Raw genomic sequence first — 18,603 nt, forward strand, 5'->3', positions numbered from 1 at the left:
GCTTCTTAGGCATGCGCTCTGTCCCCTTTCTCAGTTGTACGGCCTACATGCCGCTCCCCTCTACGTATTTACCAGCTGTTCAGTTTTTCATAAAGGAAGACTGTGAATTGTCCCTTTTAACTCATAACGGCCTCTTTGCCTTGTTTGCAACAGAGAAGAAATGTTGTGCCAGATGAACCCCACATCAAACAGCAATTGCGAGTTCACTGTCATGATTTCCTGACTTCTGGACCCCAGGGAGGAGCGTGAACCCCAGAAATAACCAGTTGTCACTTTTATGGGCTAGCAATGAAGTTTTCAGGTTCATTGCTACGTGGACTCATGTACAATCTACCAAAGAAGCAATGAGCATACCCACAATTTTGCTCTAGACCTGCTCTCCATCCCTGCCGGCCTCTGGGAGGACGTGTCATAGCGCAAGGGCTATAGCAGGTTAGTAGTTGTAGATTGCTTCTCAAAGATTACGCATACAGCCCCCTGTAAGGAGACCACCAGCGCAGAAGACGTTGCTCAACTGTTCGTGGAGGGTGTCCTTGAACTATTTGTCACTCCCAATGCGCTGTGACTGACAATGTGATAACATTTCACCTCTGAAATTTTCCAGGCGCTTTACCAATCTCTGAAAATTGGACCCAGCTTCTCCACTGCTTATGACCCACAGGTAGTGTAATTGGGTAGACTGCAATGGGCGGAGGAGCATTACAAATAGTTGGACAAAGGGAAGCCTCCCACTGAATAAAAAGCTATAGACAAAATTTGGCTCCTTGATTTCAACATCACCTCATAGCTTCCCAGCAAGAGGCTAGATGGCAAGCAATGTGTATATATTATGCCCTGGAAAATGTGGACTTTCACGCATATTGCTTAGTACTCCCTGAGACAATGAAGATTCAAGACGTGTTCCATGTCACTTTGCTGTCTGCTGTCAAGCAAGTCACAGAGTTCAACTGCACCTATGTTTTTCCGCCACCTCTAATCATGGCAGATGAGAAGTAGCATGAAGTGAACAAAATTGTTGATTGGATAGCAGAAGGTAGAATCTAGAAGTGCATGGTCAGGTGGAAGGGATAAGCACCCCATGAGGACATATGCAAATCAGCTAAGGTTCTACAGCATTGAAAGGATGAATTGGACAACTTCTTTGCTAATTTTCTGGATGCCCTGGCTGCCAGCAACCCTGTTCCTGCAAATGTACGGACTTCAAAGGAGGCAGGTTGTAAGGCAATCCTCTAAGTCTAAAACCTTTTGTTCAGCCGTTCTGCATGCTATCACCAACAAAACTTGTTCACCTCTTAGCTTTCTCTCTGTCTAAATATGCATATCATTCCATTTACTGATGCTCTGGCTTAGAACCACTGCACGAATATTAACTTCTACATTCTCAATAGGCCACAGGAGATGATGACATTTCCGGAACCTGCTGCCAATATCATTATGATTCATTCAATTGCGTGTGCCATCAGTCAGAACAAGGCAAAACATCTCAGGCACAGCGTCTACTAGCAGCCACGTTGACTTTGTGTATTGGTTTGATCTCAACAGCACAGACAGTCCCAACACTCTGAGTGGAAAAAGTGTGTATTGGTGGTACTTTATTGCCCCCCATCCTGGCGCTTTTGGGGACTTTGTACAATGGCTTCATTGCCATGGGTTTGCCACCCCTTCCCCCACTCTTTTTGCACCTTCCACAATAAGGAAGCTCACTCCGGTCACACAGGCCTGATCTGACCTTACCCATTCAACCCACCAGCTTGCAGCACTGCGCCCACCTTGCCAGTGATGCCTCCTCCGTGCTCAGACACTTCCAGGCCAACAGAGGCATATATCCTGGCTCTTCTCCCCCTTCCACTCTCTTCATGCACACTAAACACTTGCTAGATGCAGGGCTTTTCCTCTGTCAAAGATAGACGTTGGGAGCCCCACGATTGCCCGGGATGGAATAATGAAGAAAAAGGTTAAAAGGAGTTAGGAGATATTTGAAGGTGCTGGAGAGGGGAAAATCTTCAACTTTGAGAAAGTGCTTGCTATTGATTACTCTGAATCTATGTACGCGGCCCTGTGTCACCGCCTAAATATTTGAGGGGGAGCAATGTAATCAGTCTCATTTCTCACATGTGTATTGGCTTGTTTCCCCTGTAGTCCCCTGACAATATGTACTTGGAGAAGTTGTTCTCAGCTCCATCTGTATCCATCTTATTTGTTTAGCTTGTTCTGATCTTGTGTGTTTGCTGTTTTCTCTCTTCCTTTGTTTCATTTTGCACTTAGTCCTGAGTTACCCCATTCTAAACTCATGTATCTCTCTTATCTGGCGGCGCACCAGCCCGCCACCTCACCTAGTGCCTCTTAGACATGTATTCACACTTCTGCATGAGTTGCACAGCCCAGAAGCCGCCCCTAGGTATTACCCAAGCTTTGCTGAGTAACTCTGTCTCTTCAATCAATTGTATGCCCTAGGTGATTTTTATTGATTGTGTCACAACCAAGGATGAAATGACTGCTGTGAGATAATGAGACAATTTACACAGATAAGAAAGTGGGAATTTGACAAGGTGAATTGTTCTTGGGGTTTCCAACCCAATTCACAGTCTTCTTTTATAACAAAAGTGAAAGGGAGCAGATACATGAGAAGGGATGGTGTCCGGGCCACACAAATGGGAAGCAACATAGAGCATATGACTCAGCAGCGCTGCACAGTGGACTGGGCTGGTGCGCATGAAGATAAGTTAGATAGAAACACTTAGAACGGAATAAGTCCGGACTGAGTGCAAGAAGGGAACAAGGAAGTCGGAAGAACTTAAACATAGAAGATAGGAACCATACAAACAGATTAGATGGATACAGATGAGTTCCCCAGAGAAATGCACTGGGGGGGAGGAGACAGTGACAGGCAATACATAGTCATGTCAGGAGGTGATGACCAAGGCCCATCAACTGCCTTAGAAACTTAGAACAATTTACCTTGTCAGTTTCCTGCTTCTTTGTTGTGTAAAGTTCCTTCTTCAACCTTGACAGTTATTTTGTGTCACAACTAAGACTTAAAGACTGTTGTGAGAGAAGGAGACAATTCATACCAATGTGGGACTGGGAGAATGAGAAAGTGAATTGCTCTCGGGGTTTCCAAGCCAATTTACAGTTTTCTTTTAAAACAAATGAAAACGGGGGTAAGTACAAGGCACCGGGTTTGGGAAGCTGTATATAAGCTAGCAGGCAAGTGCGCAGCAAGATACAGAAGATAGAAACGCTCACAACACAGTAAGCCTGGATTTAGTTCAGGAAGGGGGGAAAGGAGAAGGGAGGACACAGACAGAAGACAAGAAAGGCAAACAGATTAAGTACAAGGGAATCTTAACACAGACATGATATCTTGGTACACAGAGGCAGTGAAGATGAAAGCTTGCAAAAAAAATAATCATAGATGTTGGGAGGTGAGAATTATGACACACACATCTCAACAGATAAGGTTAATGGTATCCTGTCTGTTCTGGGCAAATGGATCCTGTTATAAGCCTTACCCCCTGACGTATTTGTTGATCCCCCGTCCCATTGATCATCTCCTGTCAGCCTGTACTTAAAGAATGTGCATTGTGCTTGATCTGTATCCATCCAGTCTGTTTAGTTTGTTCTCTTCTTCTTTCTTTGCTTCTTCCTCTCAAATTTTTCCTGTCATGAGCCTCACCTCCTGACATGACTATGTATTGCTTGTCAATTCCTCTTGCCCCTAGTGCATTTGTCTGTGGAACTCATCTGTATCCATCTAATCTGTTTGTGTAGTTCCCACTTCCTTGTTCCTTTCTTGCACTCAGTCTGGACTTATTCTGTTCCAAGTGTTTCTATCTCACTTATCTTGCTGCGGACCGGCCCAGTTCACTGTGCAGAGCTTCTGAGCCATATGCTCTATCTTGCTTCCAAGTTATGCAGCCTGGACACCGTCCCTTCTCCTTGTATCTACTCCCTTTCCTGTTATAAAAGAAGACTGTGGATTGGGTTGGAAACCCCAAGAACAATTCACCTTGTCAATTTCCCACTCTCTCATCTGTGTGAATCGTCTCAATATCTCACAGCAGTCATTTTTTTCTTGGTTGTAACATTTCCCCATGATGCACTTATTCTGGAATTACTCTCTTCTAAATGCTTCCATCTTGCTTATCCTGCTGCGCACCGGCCTGCGTTTACTAGCACAGCTTTCTACACATATGCTCCCCCTTCTCTATCAGCTATAAAGCCGGATCCCCCTTCTTCTTGTGTATTGATCCCTTCTCAAGTGTTCTAAAAACAGACTGTGAATCGCCCTTGGAACCCCAAGAACAATTCACCTGGTCTATTTCACCAAACCTCACTATCTGAATTCACACCTCTCTCATAGCAAACTGATCTTGCCTTGGTTGTGACAAGATATTGATAATAATGGCTGGAAGAAAACAATCATCAACTATTGAATAAACTTGTGCTCCAGCTCATATTACAAGTATATATCATGTGGTCATGATGCTTATTTCCAAAAGGTAAAAGATGCTTCAGTTTCACATTATGCTAATGGAAGCAAGATGAGATCCAGTACATCTTACAATCTACCATTACATTACTCCATAAGGCCCTGGGTAAGCATGCAATCACTTGTTGCTTACTTGTGATGACTACGTTTAGCCTGTGAGGTTAGATAGCGGGAGCTATGGGGGACACATCAAAAATCACAAAGAAAGAGAACACAAAATTTGAGGTGGAGTGGCTGACAAGATTGGTTCATGATCCAAACAGATAGTAAGTAAGTAAAACTAGGCTGAATACAGTGAGGACCAAGTACAGGGGCTACAGGCTTGTAAATGTATGTTATGTGTAGGGGTTGGGTAGTTGATGGAAGTAAAGGTCACTTTGGATAAGACAACTGGCAAGTTCTTTGATACATGGTGCCTTTGCATGCTGCACTTCATGCTGGGAGGAAAGCATCATTGACCATGTCAACAGTCAACAAGCTGGAGATCTGGAGTCTAGTGGTCAAAGCCTAGGTACAATGAGCAAAAGCCTGAGTATTATTGTAGTAGTTCAGCCCAGCCAGCCTTTGTAACACTCTCCACACCCAAGAGGGCCTGCCCTTGATCTTGTATGTCTTGGCTAGCCAAGCAAGGGGTAATGAGTACTCTTAGCCTTCTCCCAAGGGGGGGGGGGAATGGAGCAGTGACAACTTTGGGTCTCCTCCCTCTGGCACATTATGTCTCAGTGTTTTGTGGATGTGGCTCTTGCTTCATGTTTTACTTAGATAGGCCCTAAGGTGCACAGGAGTAAAATACCTGGTGCTTCTTGCTAGACTAAATGATGTCTCTGCATAGACTTATGTTCATTATTCTTTTCTATTTGTGACATAATCTTACCCTGCATTGCACAAACCCATAATTGAATCAAGATTTAGCAGAATCAAAAACAACACTTATGTGAACACTATAAATATGATGTATAAATGTATATATACTGGTATATTTTCTAAGTGTCACATACCCTTTTTAGTCTGGCAAGAAGCACCAGGTATTTTACTCCTGTGCACCTTAGGGCCTATCTAAGTAAAACATGAAGCAAGAGCCACATCCACAAAACACTGAGACATAATGTGCCAGAGGGAGGAGACCCAAAGTTGTCACTGCTCCATTCCCCCCCCCCCCCCTTGGGAGAAGGCTAAGAGTACTCATTACCCCTTGCTTGGCTAGCCAAGACATACAAGATCAAGGGCAGGCCCTCTTGGGTGTGGAGAGTGTTACAAAGGCTGGCTGGGCTGAACTACTACAATAATACTCAGGCTTTTGCTCATTGTACCTAGGCTTTGACCACTAGACTCCAGATCTCCAGCTTGTTGACTGTTGACATGGTCAATGATGCTTTCCTCCCAGCATGAAGTGCAGCATGCAAAGGCACCATGTATCAAAGAACTTGCCAGTTGTCTTATCCAAAGTGACCTTTACTCCCATCAACTACCTGACCTACATGACATCTTTTGTACTAGAATTTCAACATTAGCTTGCATCAGGCACATGGATGATAAAATAAATTTTCCTTCAGAAAATGTGTTGAAGCTCATAGATGTGCCTTCAGTTATGAGCTCCACCTGGGATAATTCATGAGTAAACTAGCAGGTTGACCATCTAGAGATGTATTGGGACACTTGGTTGGACATCTTTCATTTTTTCCAGTTTTCCCCTTTTTTACTCCCCTCTGAGTTGATCTAGTTTTGGCTCTATGATTTCATGTGACAGCTTATCCTTGTTGGCTTTGCCATCCTATCTCATACTGCCCCAACCCCAGTATCTTTGTCCTATTTTGTGGTTATCTCATGCTTAGTCAACTTTGGTATCAATCATTACTAATTCTTTGTCAGCTATTGCATCTCACTTCCCTTCTGCCCTCCCTTTCATATATATCACTTTCCTGTGACAGTTACCATCTGTTTTCAGTTCCTACCAGATGTATGAATGGTCATCATCTTTCCCTCTATACTGTGGGAAATTTAGTGCAGTATATTTGGTCCAGGTCCATTGCCCTGTGCCAACATAACCTTTCTCTGTTGTTTTACACTTTTAGTACCCTGACCTATGAGTGATGATGTGACCCATACAGCATGATACACAGTCACTCAAGGCCCTTCAGCTCTTAGTTGCCATTCAAGATCCACTGTCCTGATTTGCTGTCTCCATGACATTATACTTGGAAGAATTTTACCCCTAGTTTGAAGTACATATGTCTGTATATGCTTATACAACATGTGATACAGGGCTTGTGTCATGACCTTCATTGGCATGACATGAATTTTTACTATTTTCTATCTTTTTTCTGAGACAGTTTCCTTTTTTGGTATATATTCATGACTCATCAAGATCATGTGACATATTTGATATATGATGTGAAATTGTAAATGACTTGTTATTTAGTACTGTTGTTTTTGATGTGGCTTTCTTCATGTATATAACCCAGGTCAAGTTGCTGCTAGAACAGCAAGACTTGACCTCTTTGTCATTTCATCCTCATGTCTTACCTACCCTTAACCCAGGCCCTTGTTGGCCATAAGTGCTCATTACTATATATCATAACCCAGGCCCTTGTTGCCCTCTACCCTACATCACTACCACTGGGCCCTAGCCACCCCTCTACCTTCTCATAGTCCATTGGTGATAGGGCCATGGACTTTAAACCCCCTTGTACCATAGGTCCAAGCTGAGTTGCAACAGCTGGAACATGGGCAATATGAGATAAAGTACTGCATGCTCAGCTATAGACACATGCACAATATACAGGGTTTATATACATTGTTACATGAGAAAAACTGGTTGAATGTTGGTGGGAACCAGCACTTGGGGGTGTGGCCACTACAAGGTAATTGGGAGGGCTATACTACTGCTGCTGGCTACTGTAATTGAGGGGCTCATGGCCCAATAGCTATCTGCTGATTGATAGTGGACTTCATTGTTCTCACACCAATTGATGACTACTAAAACTTGTTTGCAGTGGCAGATAGGGTAAATTAAATCAATGAGATGTCTAAGATTAGTCAGGAGCAATGACACATTATCAACACTGATGACAAGTTGTAAGAGTAAGCATGGTGATGATTGCTTAGTAAGCAACCTTACAACACAGCCACAATGTCACAACTTGGCTTGGACCTATGGTGCAAGTGGATTTAAAGTCTGTGGCCCTATCACCAATGGACTGTAGGAATGGGTAAGGGCCAACAAAGGCCCAAGGGTTTATGATATGGGTAGAGGGCAATGATAGCCTGGTTAGTGGTTCTTAGTTAGGTGCACTAATGGCTAACTAAGGGCCTGGGCAAAGGGGTAGGTAAGAGCTGGTGATGGATTGACAAAGAGGTCAAGCCTTGCTGGTTTAGCAGTGGCTTGACCCTGCTTATATACATGAAAGAAGCCACATCAAAAACAACAACAAAGCATGAGTCCTTTGCATTTTCACATTGTATATCCAATACATCACATGATCTTGATGACACATAAATATACCAAAAAAGGAAACTGTCCTGAAAAAAGGTAGAAAATACTAAAAAAATCATGTTGTGCCAATGAAGATCATGACAGAACTACTGTCATGTGATTGTGCCAGTGCTCCTTGTGTTTACTGACTAGTTGTCATAAACAGAGGAAAATAGAGCTAGCTGGAATTGAACCAGCTTGACCACTAAGCCATAGAGCCCTATTATTCCTCTGCTGACAACCCATGATTACACCTGCTACCCCCAAATTTGGGCTTGGGCCAGCATGCAACCACTTGTACTGGTCATGTGACCACGTCCAGAACACCTAAGGACTCTCTCCATTGGAGTTAGATACCTCCATGCTGCCTTAAGTGGTTCAGTCAGTAACTTAGCCTTACATAGTAGACCCAGTGTAGTAGTACAGCTGCAAGCACCTCCCACTAGCAAGTAACCCATCTTACAGCTTGGTTACAACATGCATCTCTGCCCAGATGGGTGGGAAGTCAAACTCTGCAAGCTCAACCTGCTAGGAGATTTTGGCAATGTTCTGGATGATCTACAAAACAGTTTCCACATTGTTGCCATTGGCCAAGTAAAACACACAGTTTTACATGACAACCATAACTCAGCCCAGGCTAGACCCATCATTATCCTAGAATACATTGAAGCCAAGTTATCTAAAGTCAGATACTCTGGCTCTTATAACCAAGTTACCCCAGAGCAATTAATTTGCCTATTTTTGGCTGCTCCCTTTGAGGTTGTCAACAAGCCATCTGTGCTGGGCAAATTTAGGATCATACAGGGTTTTTACTTCCCACATAGCAAGTTGTTGTTGTCTATAAAGGCTCAAATCAATGCAAGCAATTTCCCATGTACCTGGGGATTCTTCCATAACTTTGCCAAAATTGTCACTGCAGCCCCCAAGGATCTCTTGCAGCAACCTGTGATACTGACACAGCCTGCTGCCAAATCCCTATACACCAAGACAACTGGGTCCATGTGGTTGTACATTGGGCAGGCAATTTTATGCAGATGTCAGAGTGCAATTTGACACAGCTAGCTCCAACAGCATTTTTGCTGGATGCAGCAACTCAATGGACATCATTTATGCTTGACAGGGTTTCAGCACAATCCTCAAGTGGGTGCACAATTATCATTTCCTCCAGCCCCCCCCCCAGGAACTGCCAGCAGGGTGGGCCCAGATGTTTTTGGCAATGTTGCCAAGTTTTACAACCTTGCTGGCAACCTTGGCTAGCCCTGGCAATTTTCCATAATTATTACCTTCAGTCACTTGCTCACATACTTAGGCTTTACCTGGGACATTCTATCAAAATTTTTCTTGATTCTGTGCAAAAAAAACAGCTAAAACACTTAGGAAGGCTATGCAACTAGCTGAGCACATCTAAGGTATCACTCAAGGAGACCTAGGTGATCATTGGCTTGTTGATCCATTGCTTGGTAGTCATCCTGGAGGCCCAACCCATGCTTGCTGGACCAATAGGCTCATCCATATCATTCCCACATGCCAATCAAAAATGTCTCATTGGAAAACTGCTTAGTATACCAGCCTGATGCAATGTGAAATGTTAGTTGGATATCCTTGATGTCAAGAATGTTGGCTCCATTGTAAAGTCACCCCCATCAGAGTCAGCCTTATCCATTTATACTGACACATCTCCTTTGTTTGGTTTTGGGGTTGTCATAAATACCAAATGGGCCTTGTGAAAAATGACCAAGTAGTAAAAACAAGAAGGGGGGGGACCTTGACTGGGGCAAGGCAATGGTGTTCAAGCTAGCCATACTTTGGCTCATCCTTGATGTACATCACATTGCAGTCACTATCCACTGCAATAATCAGGGAGTGGTTTTTGCATGCAAAGCCAGCTGCTGTTGGAGCTCCCAACAGAATGATATGTTAGCACACATCATGGCCTTGTGCTGTCCTGGACTTGGTCAAACAGACCAGTACAAGTGTTGTGAGCTTCACCTCCTGACATGGGTGCTGGTTTTTTTGCTCTCTAGTCCCCTACTAGCATGTATTTAAAGAATCCTCCTTCTGCTTGATCTGCATCCATCTGATCTGTTTGTATGTTTCCTCTCTCCTTTGTTTGTGTCCTTCCTGCTTCTCTTCCCCTTCCTTGCACTTAGTCTGTTATGCTCCCATCAGTTACACCATTGGATTTGCCTCATTTTTCTAATATTTGTACTATTTTTTACAAACCCCTTAGCTCTACTTTTCTGATCATGTGATCTTGGTGCTTACCAAGTCAAGATGCCACACCAAGACCTGCCAAGACGCTGTGCCAAGGATGCATAGATAACAAACACACTTTTATGCAGTCTGAAGCATGCTTCCTTTTTCACATTCAACTTCTGTTTCCCACACCTTATCATATTGTAAATAGTCCTCTCTAGTGTATATAAACTTGCACCCAAAAGGATTGAGCCACATGAACTCAAATCAATGATGCTCATGTGTCACCTGCACAATTGAGAATTTGTTTACAAAGTAATAGTAGAGTATGTAGATACAGTAGTATAGAACATATAGACAGAGTTTTAGATTTAAACTAAGTCTCCTTGTGGAGATATGCATGAGCAAAATTTTTGGGCTGGCTCATTCTTTTTGATCACTTTACATAAGCTACCTGGTCCTCCCTCATTGATTGCCATTTACCACCTCTTTTTACACTTGAACACCTGCCAAAAATGCACAAACAGCTCAATACACTAGCCCCAAGACCAAGGCTCAGATAATTGCACTGAAAAAGCTTGAATACTCAGATTGGGCTATTGTTCAGCTTTTGCAACCTGAGACTCAGGTTTCTCATGCTACTATTGGTTGTATCTGGGCCAAGTATGGACTTACCAACTGCCCACTCAATTGAGATAATCCCATTCCTGGATACCCACAAAAATTAACCCCTAGCAACATTAGATTTGCTGCTTTGGCCCTAGCTTAGAGTAGAGTACCAACAGCAGCAAACATTAAACAGCAATACTTTCCTACTGTTGGGTCCCCTACCCTCTGCTGCTACCTCCAAGAGCTGGGTTTACAACTGTACAAACACTGCCAAGTGCCCCTGCTAACTTAATGGCATAGAAAATCCTGTTGCATGTGTGCCCACAGTTGAATATTCTGGCCATAATCACACTGGGATGACATTGTCTTCTTGGACAAAGTCAGAATCAAGTTATTTGGGGCCAACAGCAGCCAATATTACTGGAGGCAACCTAGTGAGTCCCCATGTAATCCCAAATACACCAAAAAGACAATATCTCATGGTGGCAGGTGTATTTTCATTTGGGGGTGCATTACCCAAGAGGGAGTCAGGTGATTGTACCATATACAATGCAAGCTGAATGCCCTGGGATACATTGAAATCCTTGGGGATGCCTTCTTTGGAACCCTTGCCAACCATAAAATCACCCTGTTTGACATTATATTCCAGCATGACCAAGATTCAAAGCATACAGCCAGGCTGACACAACATTGGCTTCTCAGTTGGGGTATTAACAACCTCCCATGGCTGTCAAGAAGCCTGGATTTGAATATAATTGAGAATGTCAGGTGGCATCCAAAGGAGTGCATGCATACTCACCAACCTTCTGCTTTAAATAAAGAAGAATTGTGGAAAATAGTGAAGGACAAGTGGAAACAAATTTCCCCAAAATGTATTGGCAATTTGTATGATTCATTACTGTGTTGAGTACTGGCTGTGTCTTTAGCTAAAGGTGGAAACACCAAGTACTAAAATTTGTATCCAAATTATTCCATTTTGCATGTCATTTTGGGTGCATGTGTGCAGTTGCAGTTGCAGTTTGAAAAACAATCAAAAAGAATGAGCCAGCCCAAAAATTTTGCTCACACATATCTCCACAAGGAGACTTAGTTTAAATCTAAAACTCTGTCTATATGTTATATACTACTGTATCTACATACTCTACTATTACATTGTAAGCAAATTCTCAATTGTGCAGGTGACACATGAGCATCATTGATTTGAGCTCACATGGCTCAATCTTTTTGGGCACAAGTGTAAATCACAGGAAACTTGCTTGGAGATCCCAAGTTGATTTTACCTTGTCTACCATCACAGACAGGGTTCAGAGGTTCAGTAGTAGTGTTGGGTCCATAAGACCTTTAAATGACTCAGTAGTTACAGTACTGAGAAGCTCACTGGCCTTAGGCTCTTCCTCATCATAGATAGCAGTCCCCACATTGCCTTGAGTGGTCCCTTCTCAGTAGTATAGCCTTCTAGTTAGTTTACCTTGTAGTAGTACAGCCTCAAGTGCCCACCACTAGTAAGTGACCAACCTTACAGTTGGGTCACAACATTGTAAAATTGACTTTTGTAGGCTTGATTTGACAACAAGAAGACTCCCTGTTCTAGCACAAGGGAAAACAAGTAATAGGATCATTTGGTGATAATTATCAAAACACCACCTATCTCACTTGGTACCAAATTGCTATAAGGCAGACAAGTTCTGATTGCCTGCATACCATGTGTTTTGCTGGTACACAGTAGCTAGCAACCTTAGTCAGCTGAAACACCTGCTTGTGGCAAACCTGCTAATATCACAATTGCCAGATCTGTTGATTTGTTGTAGGGACCATCCAATGCTAGGTGCTTGACACAAATGTTTAGCAACCACACACTACAAAAAACTGCTCATAAGTCCTGTCACAGGCACTATCCACCCATACCTTAGCTCATCATTTCATCCACATGCTCTGACATCCCTCACCCCTACTCCTGTCCCTCAGTTGCTCAAGCCAACATTTCTTGGCAGCCCACTCCCAACCACCCTGTTGCATCCCATCTCCCTCTCCAGAACACCTGTCCAGAATGGAACCAGAGCCAACCCTTAGGGTCCTTATGGACATCATCCAAGCCCTTACCATCCAAGTTGGGTCCCTTCAGGACCAAGTCAAGTCTCAAGACAAACAACTTGCCCAAATCCTCACCCTATCAAAAGAGACAAATAACTTTGTCTGTTCCACCCCATCTGGAGATCAGGGACCTACAACTCAGAGGAAGAAGAGGAAACAAGGGTCAAAAAAGAGCCTTGCTCAATGTCTTGGGGTCTAACCTTGCTCACCCCCTTCCAGGATGTTACACTCCCTTCACATATACCACTGGAATTGCCTGAATTTTCTGATATTTCTACTATTTTTTCCGAACTTGTTATCTCATGTTTTTCAATCACGTGATCTTGGCGCTTATTATGCCAAGATGCTGCGCCAAGATGCCGTGCCAAGGGCGCTTATGAGAAATCCACGCTTCTGCACAGCCTGCAGCATGCTTCTTATTTCATACAAACACTTCTTTCTACCATGCACAGACCATGTATATACTCTTGCCTTTGTCTATATAAACAACAGGAAAATTGCTTGGAAACCCCAAGTCAATTTTACCTTGTCTCATATCCATTGAGGAGGCACCCCAGCCAGCTAAGTAGCCGGCCCCCTAGTAGTTCAGAAGTTAACCCCTTTACCTGTGCTCATTGCACCTCCTGGGCTCAGCCCCCTTTGCCAACAGTAGATAGATAGTAGTTGCCATAAGCAACTTAGTCAGTAGTGGTTAAGCCTTAGATAGTTAGATTACATAAGCAGTGTAGTAGTAGTATGGCCACAAGCACCCATCTCACTAGCAAGTACCCACCTTACAGTGGTGTACAACACAGGAAGAAGCAAGCACCAAATGTCCCAAGATGGAGCTCCCAGATCCTTATAAAGGAAGCACCAGGGGACAGAAGGCCACTCAATGGCTTGACAGAATGTTCCTTTGGGTAGCTCTACATTGTCACCAATTTGACAAAGTAGAGCAGATGGTGGTATGGATCCTATACCACACAGAAGACAAGGCAGCTGTCCTGGACATGGTCAAGACAGACCAGTACAAATGGTTGCATGCTGGCCCAAGCCCAAATTTGGTGGGTAGCAGGTGTAATCATGGGTTGTCAGCAGAGGAATAACAGGGCTCTATGGCTTAGTGGTCAAGCTGGTTCAATTCTGGCTAGTTCTTTTTTCCTCTGTTTATGACAGCAGCCAACTAGGCACTCCCCCTCATCAATAACATCATAAAGGGAGAAGGGTCAGCCCCCAAAAACATCCAGGCCTTAGGAGTATACTTCAAGGAAGCCTTTGCCAACCCAGACACAAAATGGGCTGCTGTGCAAAAAATTGCCTCCCTTGCCCAGACCACATCCACAGCAGAATATGTCCCAAAGCTCTGCAAACTTATAGGAGAACTAGACTGTAACAAGGAAGCATACATTGCCCAGTTTACAAGGGGTCTTCATTGGAAGGTCAAAGAGCTCCTGTCTACTAAATACAACATCCCTGAAGAGCTCAAAGCCATCTTTGTGGTGGCTATCAAAATAGACAATACCTGCTGCAAGAATGAAAAGAACTGCCCCAAGTCCAAAGGCAAAACCCTGATCACAGCAACCACCTCCACCACCACTACCACACATTAGGTCTGCTAATCAGAAGACCCCAACTATGTCACACCCAAGGAGAGGGATTGCTGCCAAGCATCTGGGCTATGCATCAAATTCAGACAGAAGGGTCACAGGATCAATCAGTGCCCTAACAGCTGGAAAGCCACAATCCAAGAGGCAGCTAAGATGGCTGAGGACAAATTGGGAAAAGAATAAGGTCAAGGACTACTGCCAAGCCTTTGACCCCATCTATAGACATGCATGTATCAGAGTTTGAATTTGTATCTATTGCTCAAGACTCAAATAAAAAAAACCTCTACTCTTCATGGACCTACACATGCATGACTACCCAGCAGAAACCCTCCAAACCCTAATCAACTCCAGAGCCACCTCAAATTTCATATCACCTTGTATTGTTGAAAAACTCAAAATCCCAAAATCCCTACTCAAAAATCCACAAGTAGTGAGAATGTTAGACAGTACAATCTCCCTGACTGGTTCTATTTGGGACCAGGTACAACTTGCAGTTTTGGCCAATGGTCATTCACACTCCATCCCCTTCCTTTTTTGTCCCATTGGCAACACACCTGCCATCCTAGGCATGACATGGTTAACCCAAGAATCCCCTCTCATTGACTGGCAACAGGGAATAGTTACCTTCCCCAAATACTCCAACATTGCATTGGAAGAGGAAGCCAATCCAAGTCCCACAAACAATCTTCCAATTCAATATCACAAATTTGCCAGTGTCTTTGGAGAAGAGGAGTTCAAAGTCCTACCCCTGCATTGAGACTATGACATTGCCATTGATCTGGTACCCAATGCCAAACTAAACCCCAGTCCAATATACAGAATGACTGATGCAGAATCAGCAGCCCTCAAAACCCACATAGAGGAAGAACTGGCCACTGAATAAATCAGGCCAAGTACCTCCCCTACCAGAGTGCTGGTTATGTTTGTGAAAAAGGCCAATGGATCACTACAATCAGTAGTGGACTACAGGCAATTGAATGAGGCAACCCTACAAAACATCTATCCCCTTCCCCAGCAAGAGAACCTAATGGCCAAGCTATGTCATGCTAAAATGTTTACCAAACTAGACCTTTGATGGGGATATAACAATGTATGCATCAGGGAAGGAGACAAATGGAAAACAGCCTTCAGGAGCAAATATGGCTTATTTGAATACTTAGTAATGCCTTTCAGTCTCACCAATGCCCCAGCTGTGTTCTAACACTTTATGAACAACTTATTCAGGGACTTCATAGAGATAACAGTAGTCATATACCTGGACAACATCCTTATTTTCTCTGAAAACCCCAAGGACCACCCTGGTCATGTAAGGGAAGTCTTGTCAAGGTTAATGAAGAACCAGCCTTTTTGCAAACTCTCAAAATGTCACTTCCATGTTACCACTGTCAATTACCTGGGAATTGTCATCTTCCCCAAAGGCTTCTCTACAGATCAGATAAAGGTAGAAGCAGTTACATCCTGGCTGACCCCTAGAACAGTTAAAGAAGTCCAGGCATTCTTGGGATTTGTAAACTACCTGCAATGCTGCATCCCCAACTTCAGCACAGTTGCACAACCCCTACACAACTTAACCAAGAAGGACACCCCATGGTCCTGGGACACAGCAACAGAAGAAGCCTCTCAGGAACTTGAAACCTTGGTTACAAACAGCCCAGTTTTAATCTGCTCAAACCCCAAACTCCCCTACTACCTTGAAACAGATGCTTCTGAAGTTGCCATGGGAGCAATCCTGAGCCAAAGAAGCTCCAATGGTTGACTACATCCCATTGCCTACATGTCAAAATCCCTTAGTGGTGCAGAAGCTAACTACAACCCCCACAACAAGGAACTATTGGCAATTATTAAGGCACTTGAGGAATGGTATATCTTCTTGGAAGCAACACACTCCCCCATCCAAGTCTTTATGGATAACAGAAACTTGGAATATTGGATGAATGCAAGAAACTACAACCAAAGACACACACAATGGCAGATTTTCCTAAGTGATTTTAACTTTGAGATCCATTACCAACTGGGTAAACAATCAGGGAAACCAGATGCATTGTCAAAAAGATTGGACTACAGGGACTTGGAACAGGAACCAGAAGTAATACCACCTCTGGAGATTTTTGCACTGTATACCCCAAAGGTACAGACAGTCCAAGCCCTAAAGTCCAAGCCTTAGGGTATGGATGTCTCTTAAGTAGAAAACACACCCTTGGGTTTGGACCTTTGGCAAAATCCAACCCCAGGAATATCCAGACCCAGGGGCTGGCTATTTAATATGGGAATTGTCTGGACCCTGGCACTGTTCCTAGTGCTCATGAATACTTGCAGTCTGCTGCCAAGGTATGGATACCCAGCTGGTATCTGAGCCTGGGGTGCAGAGATACATGGTGCAAGGAGACTGAGAAACAACAGAAGCATGCAAAAAAGGATACATGAAATCATCAAAGAAAATACAGCAAGTTTGAGACACAGAGTCAAGGTTCAAAGACAGAAACAAGTAAGGAAACAGTGAGAAAGAGAAGAAATAAATGATTGAGAGCAAGTTGCAAACCAGCCTTGGTTACTTGTTTTTGGCTAAAGCCTGTGTTTTCCTGCAAGAATACTATATCAGTACCCAAAATCCAATGTTCTAAGTCTCTTACATTGGAACAGTCTTGCTCAAATCAGATTTGTTGACCATTTCCAACTTGGCTGCATGTGAAGTTGCAGCCAATAAATCCTGTGGTGGTGGGCAGGGCTTTGGCACTGAATTGAATGACTTGGAGACAGGATCAACAACAATATTCAAAGCTGCCATGGCTTTGGTTGCAGTCAAGGCAGAAGCAGGGGCTACAGCAGCAGGTTTCTTCTTTATCTTTGCACTTGCACTCTCCAGCTGCAAGACTTTGTCTTGGCAGTTCTGCACCCACAAGTTTGAGTGCCTGAACACCTTGCACCAATCTCCAGTGAGACTTTTTGTGCTCAAGAAGAAAGTTAACTTACTTTCCCTTTGGCCTGTACTACTGGACACCAAAATTATCCAGACACTACCACATGACAAATTTGCTTTCTCTTCACAATGTCCTCTGACCCCCCTTGTTGCAGCAAGGAGGTTTCTCAGCTTGATCAAGCTTGCATTTTGGCACTAAATGAGGAAGGAAAAACATACAGATACATAGAAAAACATACTGGTGTTCCTAAGTCTACAGCTTACAATATTGTAACTAGTTACTACAAGTACAGGCCTGCTGACCCTCAACCCCATCTTGGCCACCCACCTTTCCTATCCCCTGCAACTCAGCACCAAATTGTACACCACCTCCATATCTACCCACTCAAAAATTATGGGGCTATTGCTGAGCTTGTTGGGTCAGTTATTGAATGTCAAGTTCAGCATGTGGCCAAACACAACCACCTCCAATGCTTTGTTGCCTGCCAGAAACCATATCTCAAACCTAAAATGATGGAGGCACAGTGTAATTGGGCTGGAGACAACACAAATAGGAATTGGGACTGGGTTGCTTGGGTTGACAAGACCACCCTTAACACTGGGGAACAGCTGGAGCAACCAAGAGTAACTGGGAAGAAGGGAGAAGTATACCTCCCCAAATACATGGTGCCAACATTCCATAGTGGTTGCCAGGGCCTTACCTTATGGGGCTGTATTGCACACAGAAAAAGGGGGATCTGTTTTGGCTTGAGTTGTTCCCTTGGGCTGTTGGGAAGAATGGGCATGTGAGTGGTGGGGGACTCACTTCTGAAGGATATGCCAAACAGATTACCAATGGCCCGCTCAACCAATTTTTAGCTGATCTAGAGGTTGAGCAGGGTCACAAAATTCTGGTTGTGGAAGATGGGGCAGCTGCACATAGGGGTATAGCCGCACAATGCGCTCAAAAAGAGCTTGGGATAGAACAACTACCCCACTCATCAAATGCCCCTGATCTTAACCCCATTGAACCTCTGTGGAATATCTTCAAGAAGCATGTATTCAAGATCCCTGGGGCTTGTAAGAACCTGGACAAGCTCTGGAAAGCAGCCAAGATGGTTTGGGATGCATTTACTGAGGAGGGTATCAACAAATATACTGACAGGATGGATGCTCATGTTGAGGCTGTTAAAGTAGCAAAAGGCTGCCCAACTGAATTCTAAGTGATCTGGCTGATTTGTTTTCCCTTAGTATGTATGTT

The 18,603-nt window shown here is 43.7% G+C and overlaps 6 protein-coding genes across 6 annotated transcripts; 5 read left to right on the top strand and 1 right to left on the bottom strand.

Annotated features, from left to right (window-relative positions):
* Positions 1-8,441: 8,441 nt before the first annotated feature.
* RhiXN_08000 (reverse transcriptase domain) lies at positions 8,442-9,017 on the top strand (the record flags this gene model as incomplete). Its single annotated transcript, XM_043327816.1, has 1 exon — positions 8,442-9,017. The coding sequence occupies one exon, from the start codon at positions 8,442-8,444 to the stop codon at positions 9,015-9,017; it is 576 nt and encodes a 191-aa protein (XP_043183201.1).
* A 4,664-nt stretch (positions 9,018-13,681) lies between these two features.
* On the top strand, positions 13,682-14,449 carry RhiXN_08001 (Retrotransposon-derived protein PEG10; the record flags this gene model as incomplete). Its single annotated transcript, XM_043327817.1, has 2 exons — positions 13,682-13,903; positions 14,027-14,449. 2 exons carry the CDS (start codon positions 13,682-13,684, stop codon positions 14,447-14,449), a joined length of 645 nt encoding a protein of 214 aa, XP_043183202.1.
* Positions 14,450-14,738: 289 nt separating this feature from the next.
* RhiXN_08002 (Retrotransposable element Tf2 protein) lies at positions 14,739-15,203 on the top strand (the record flags this gene model as incomplete). The annotated part of the gene is made up of 1 exon (XM_043327818.1): positions 14,739-15,203. One exon carries the CDS (start codon positions 14,739-14,741, stop codon positions 15,201-15,203), a length of 465 nt encoding a protein of 154 aa, XP_043183203.1.
* Positions 15,204-15,653: 450 nt separating this feature from the next.
* RhiXN_08003 (Retrotransposable element Tf2 protein) lies at positions 15,654-16,610 on the top strand (the record flags this gene model as incomplete). Its single annotated transcript, XM_043327819.1, has 2 exons — positions 15,654-16,197; positions 16,246-16,610. The coding sequence occupies 2 exons, from the start codon at positions 15,654-15,656 to the stop codon at positions 16,608-16,610; spliced, it is 909 nt and encodes a 302-aa protein (XP_043183204.1).
* A 384-nt stretch (positions 16,611-16,994) lies between these two features.
* RhiXN_08004 (uncharacterized protein) lies at positions 16,995-17,231 on the bottom strand (the record flags this gene model as incomplete). The annotated part of the gene is made up of 2 exons (XM_043327820.1): positions 16,995-17,025; positions 17,077-17,231. The coding sequence occupies 2 exons, from the start codon at positions 17,229-17,231 to the stop codon at positions 16,995-16,997; spliced, it is 186 nt and encodes a 61-aa protein (XP_043183205.1).
* A 642-nt stretch (positions 17,232-17,873) lies between these two features.
* RhiXN_08005 (DDE superfamily endonuclease) lies at positions 17,874-18,565 on the top strand (the record flags this gene model as incomplete). Its single annotated transcript, XM_043327821.1, has 2 exons — positions 17,874-18,029; positions 18,089-18,565. 2 exons carry the CDS (start codon positions 17,874-17,876, stop codon positions 18,563-18,565), a joined length of 633 nt encoding a protein of 210 aa, XP_043183206.1.
* Between the last annotated feature and the right edge of the window lie 38 nt (positions 18,566-18,603).

This window comes from Rhizoctonia solani, chromosome 9 (genome assembly GCF_016906535.1).
Source record: "Rhizoctonia solani chromosome 9, complete sequence".
Lineage (NCBI taxonomy): Eukaryota > Fungi > Basidiomycota > Agaricomycetes > Cantharellales > Ceratobasidiaceae > Rhizoctonia > Rhizoctonia solani.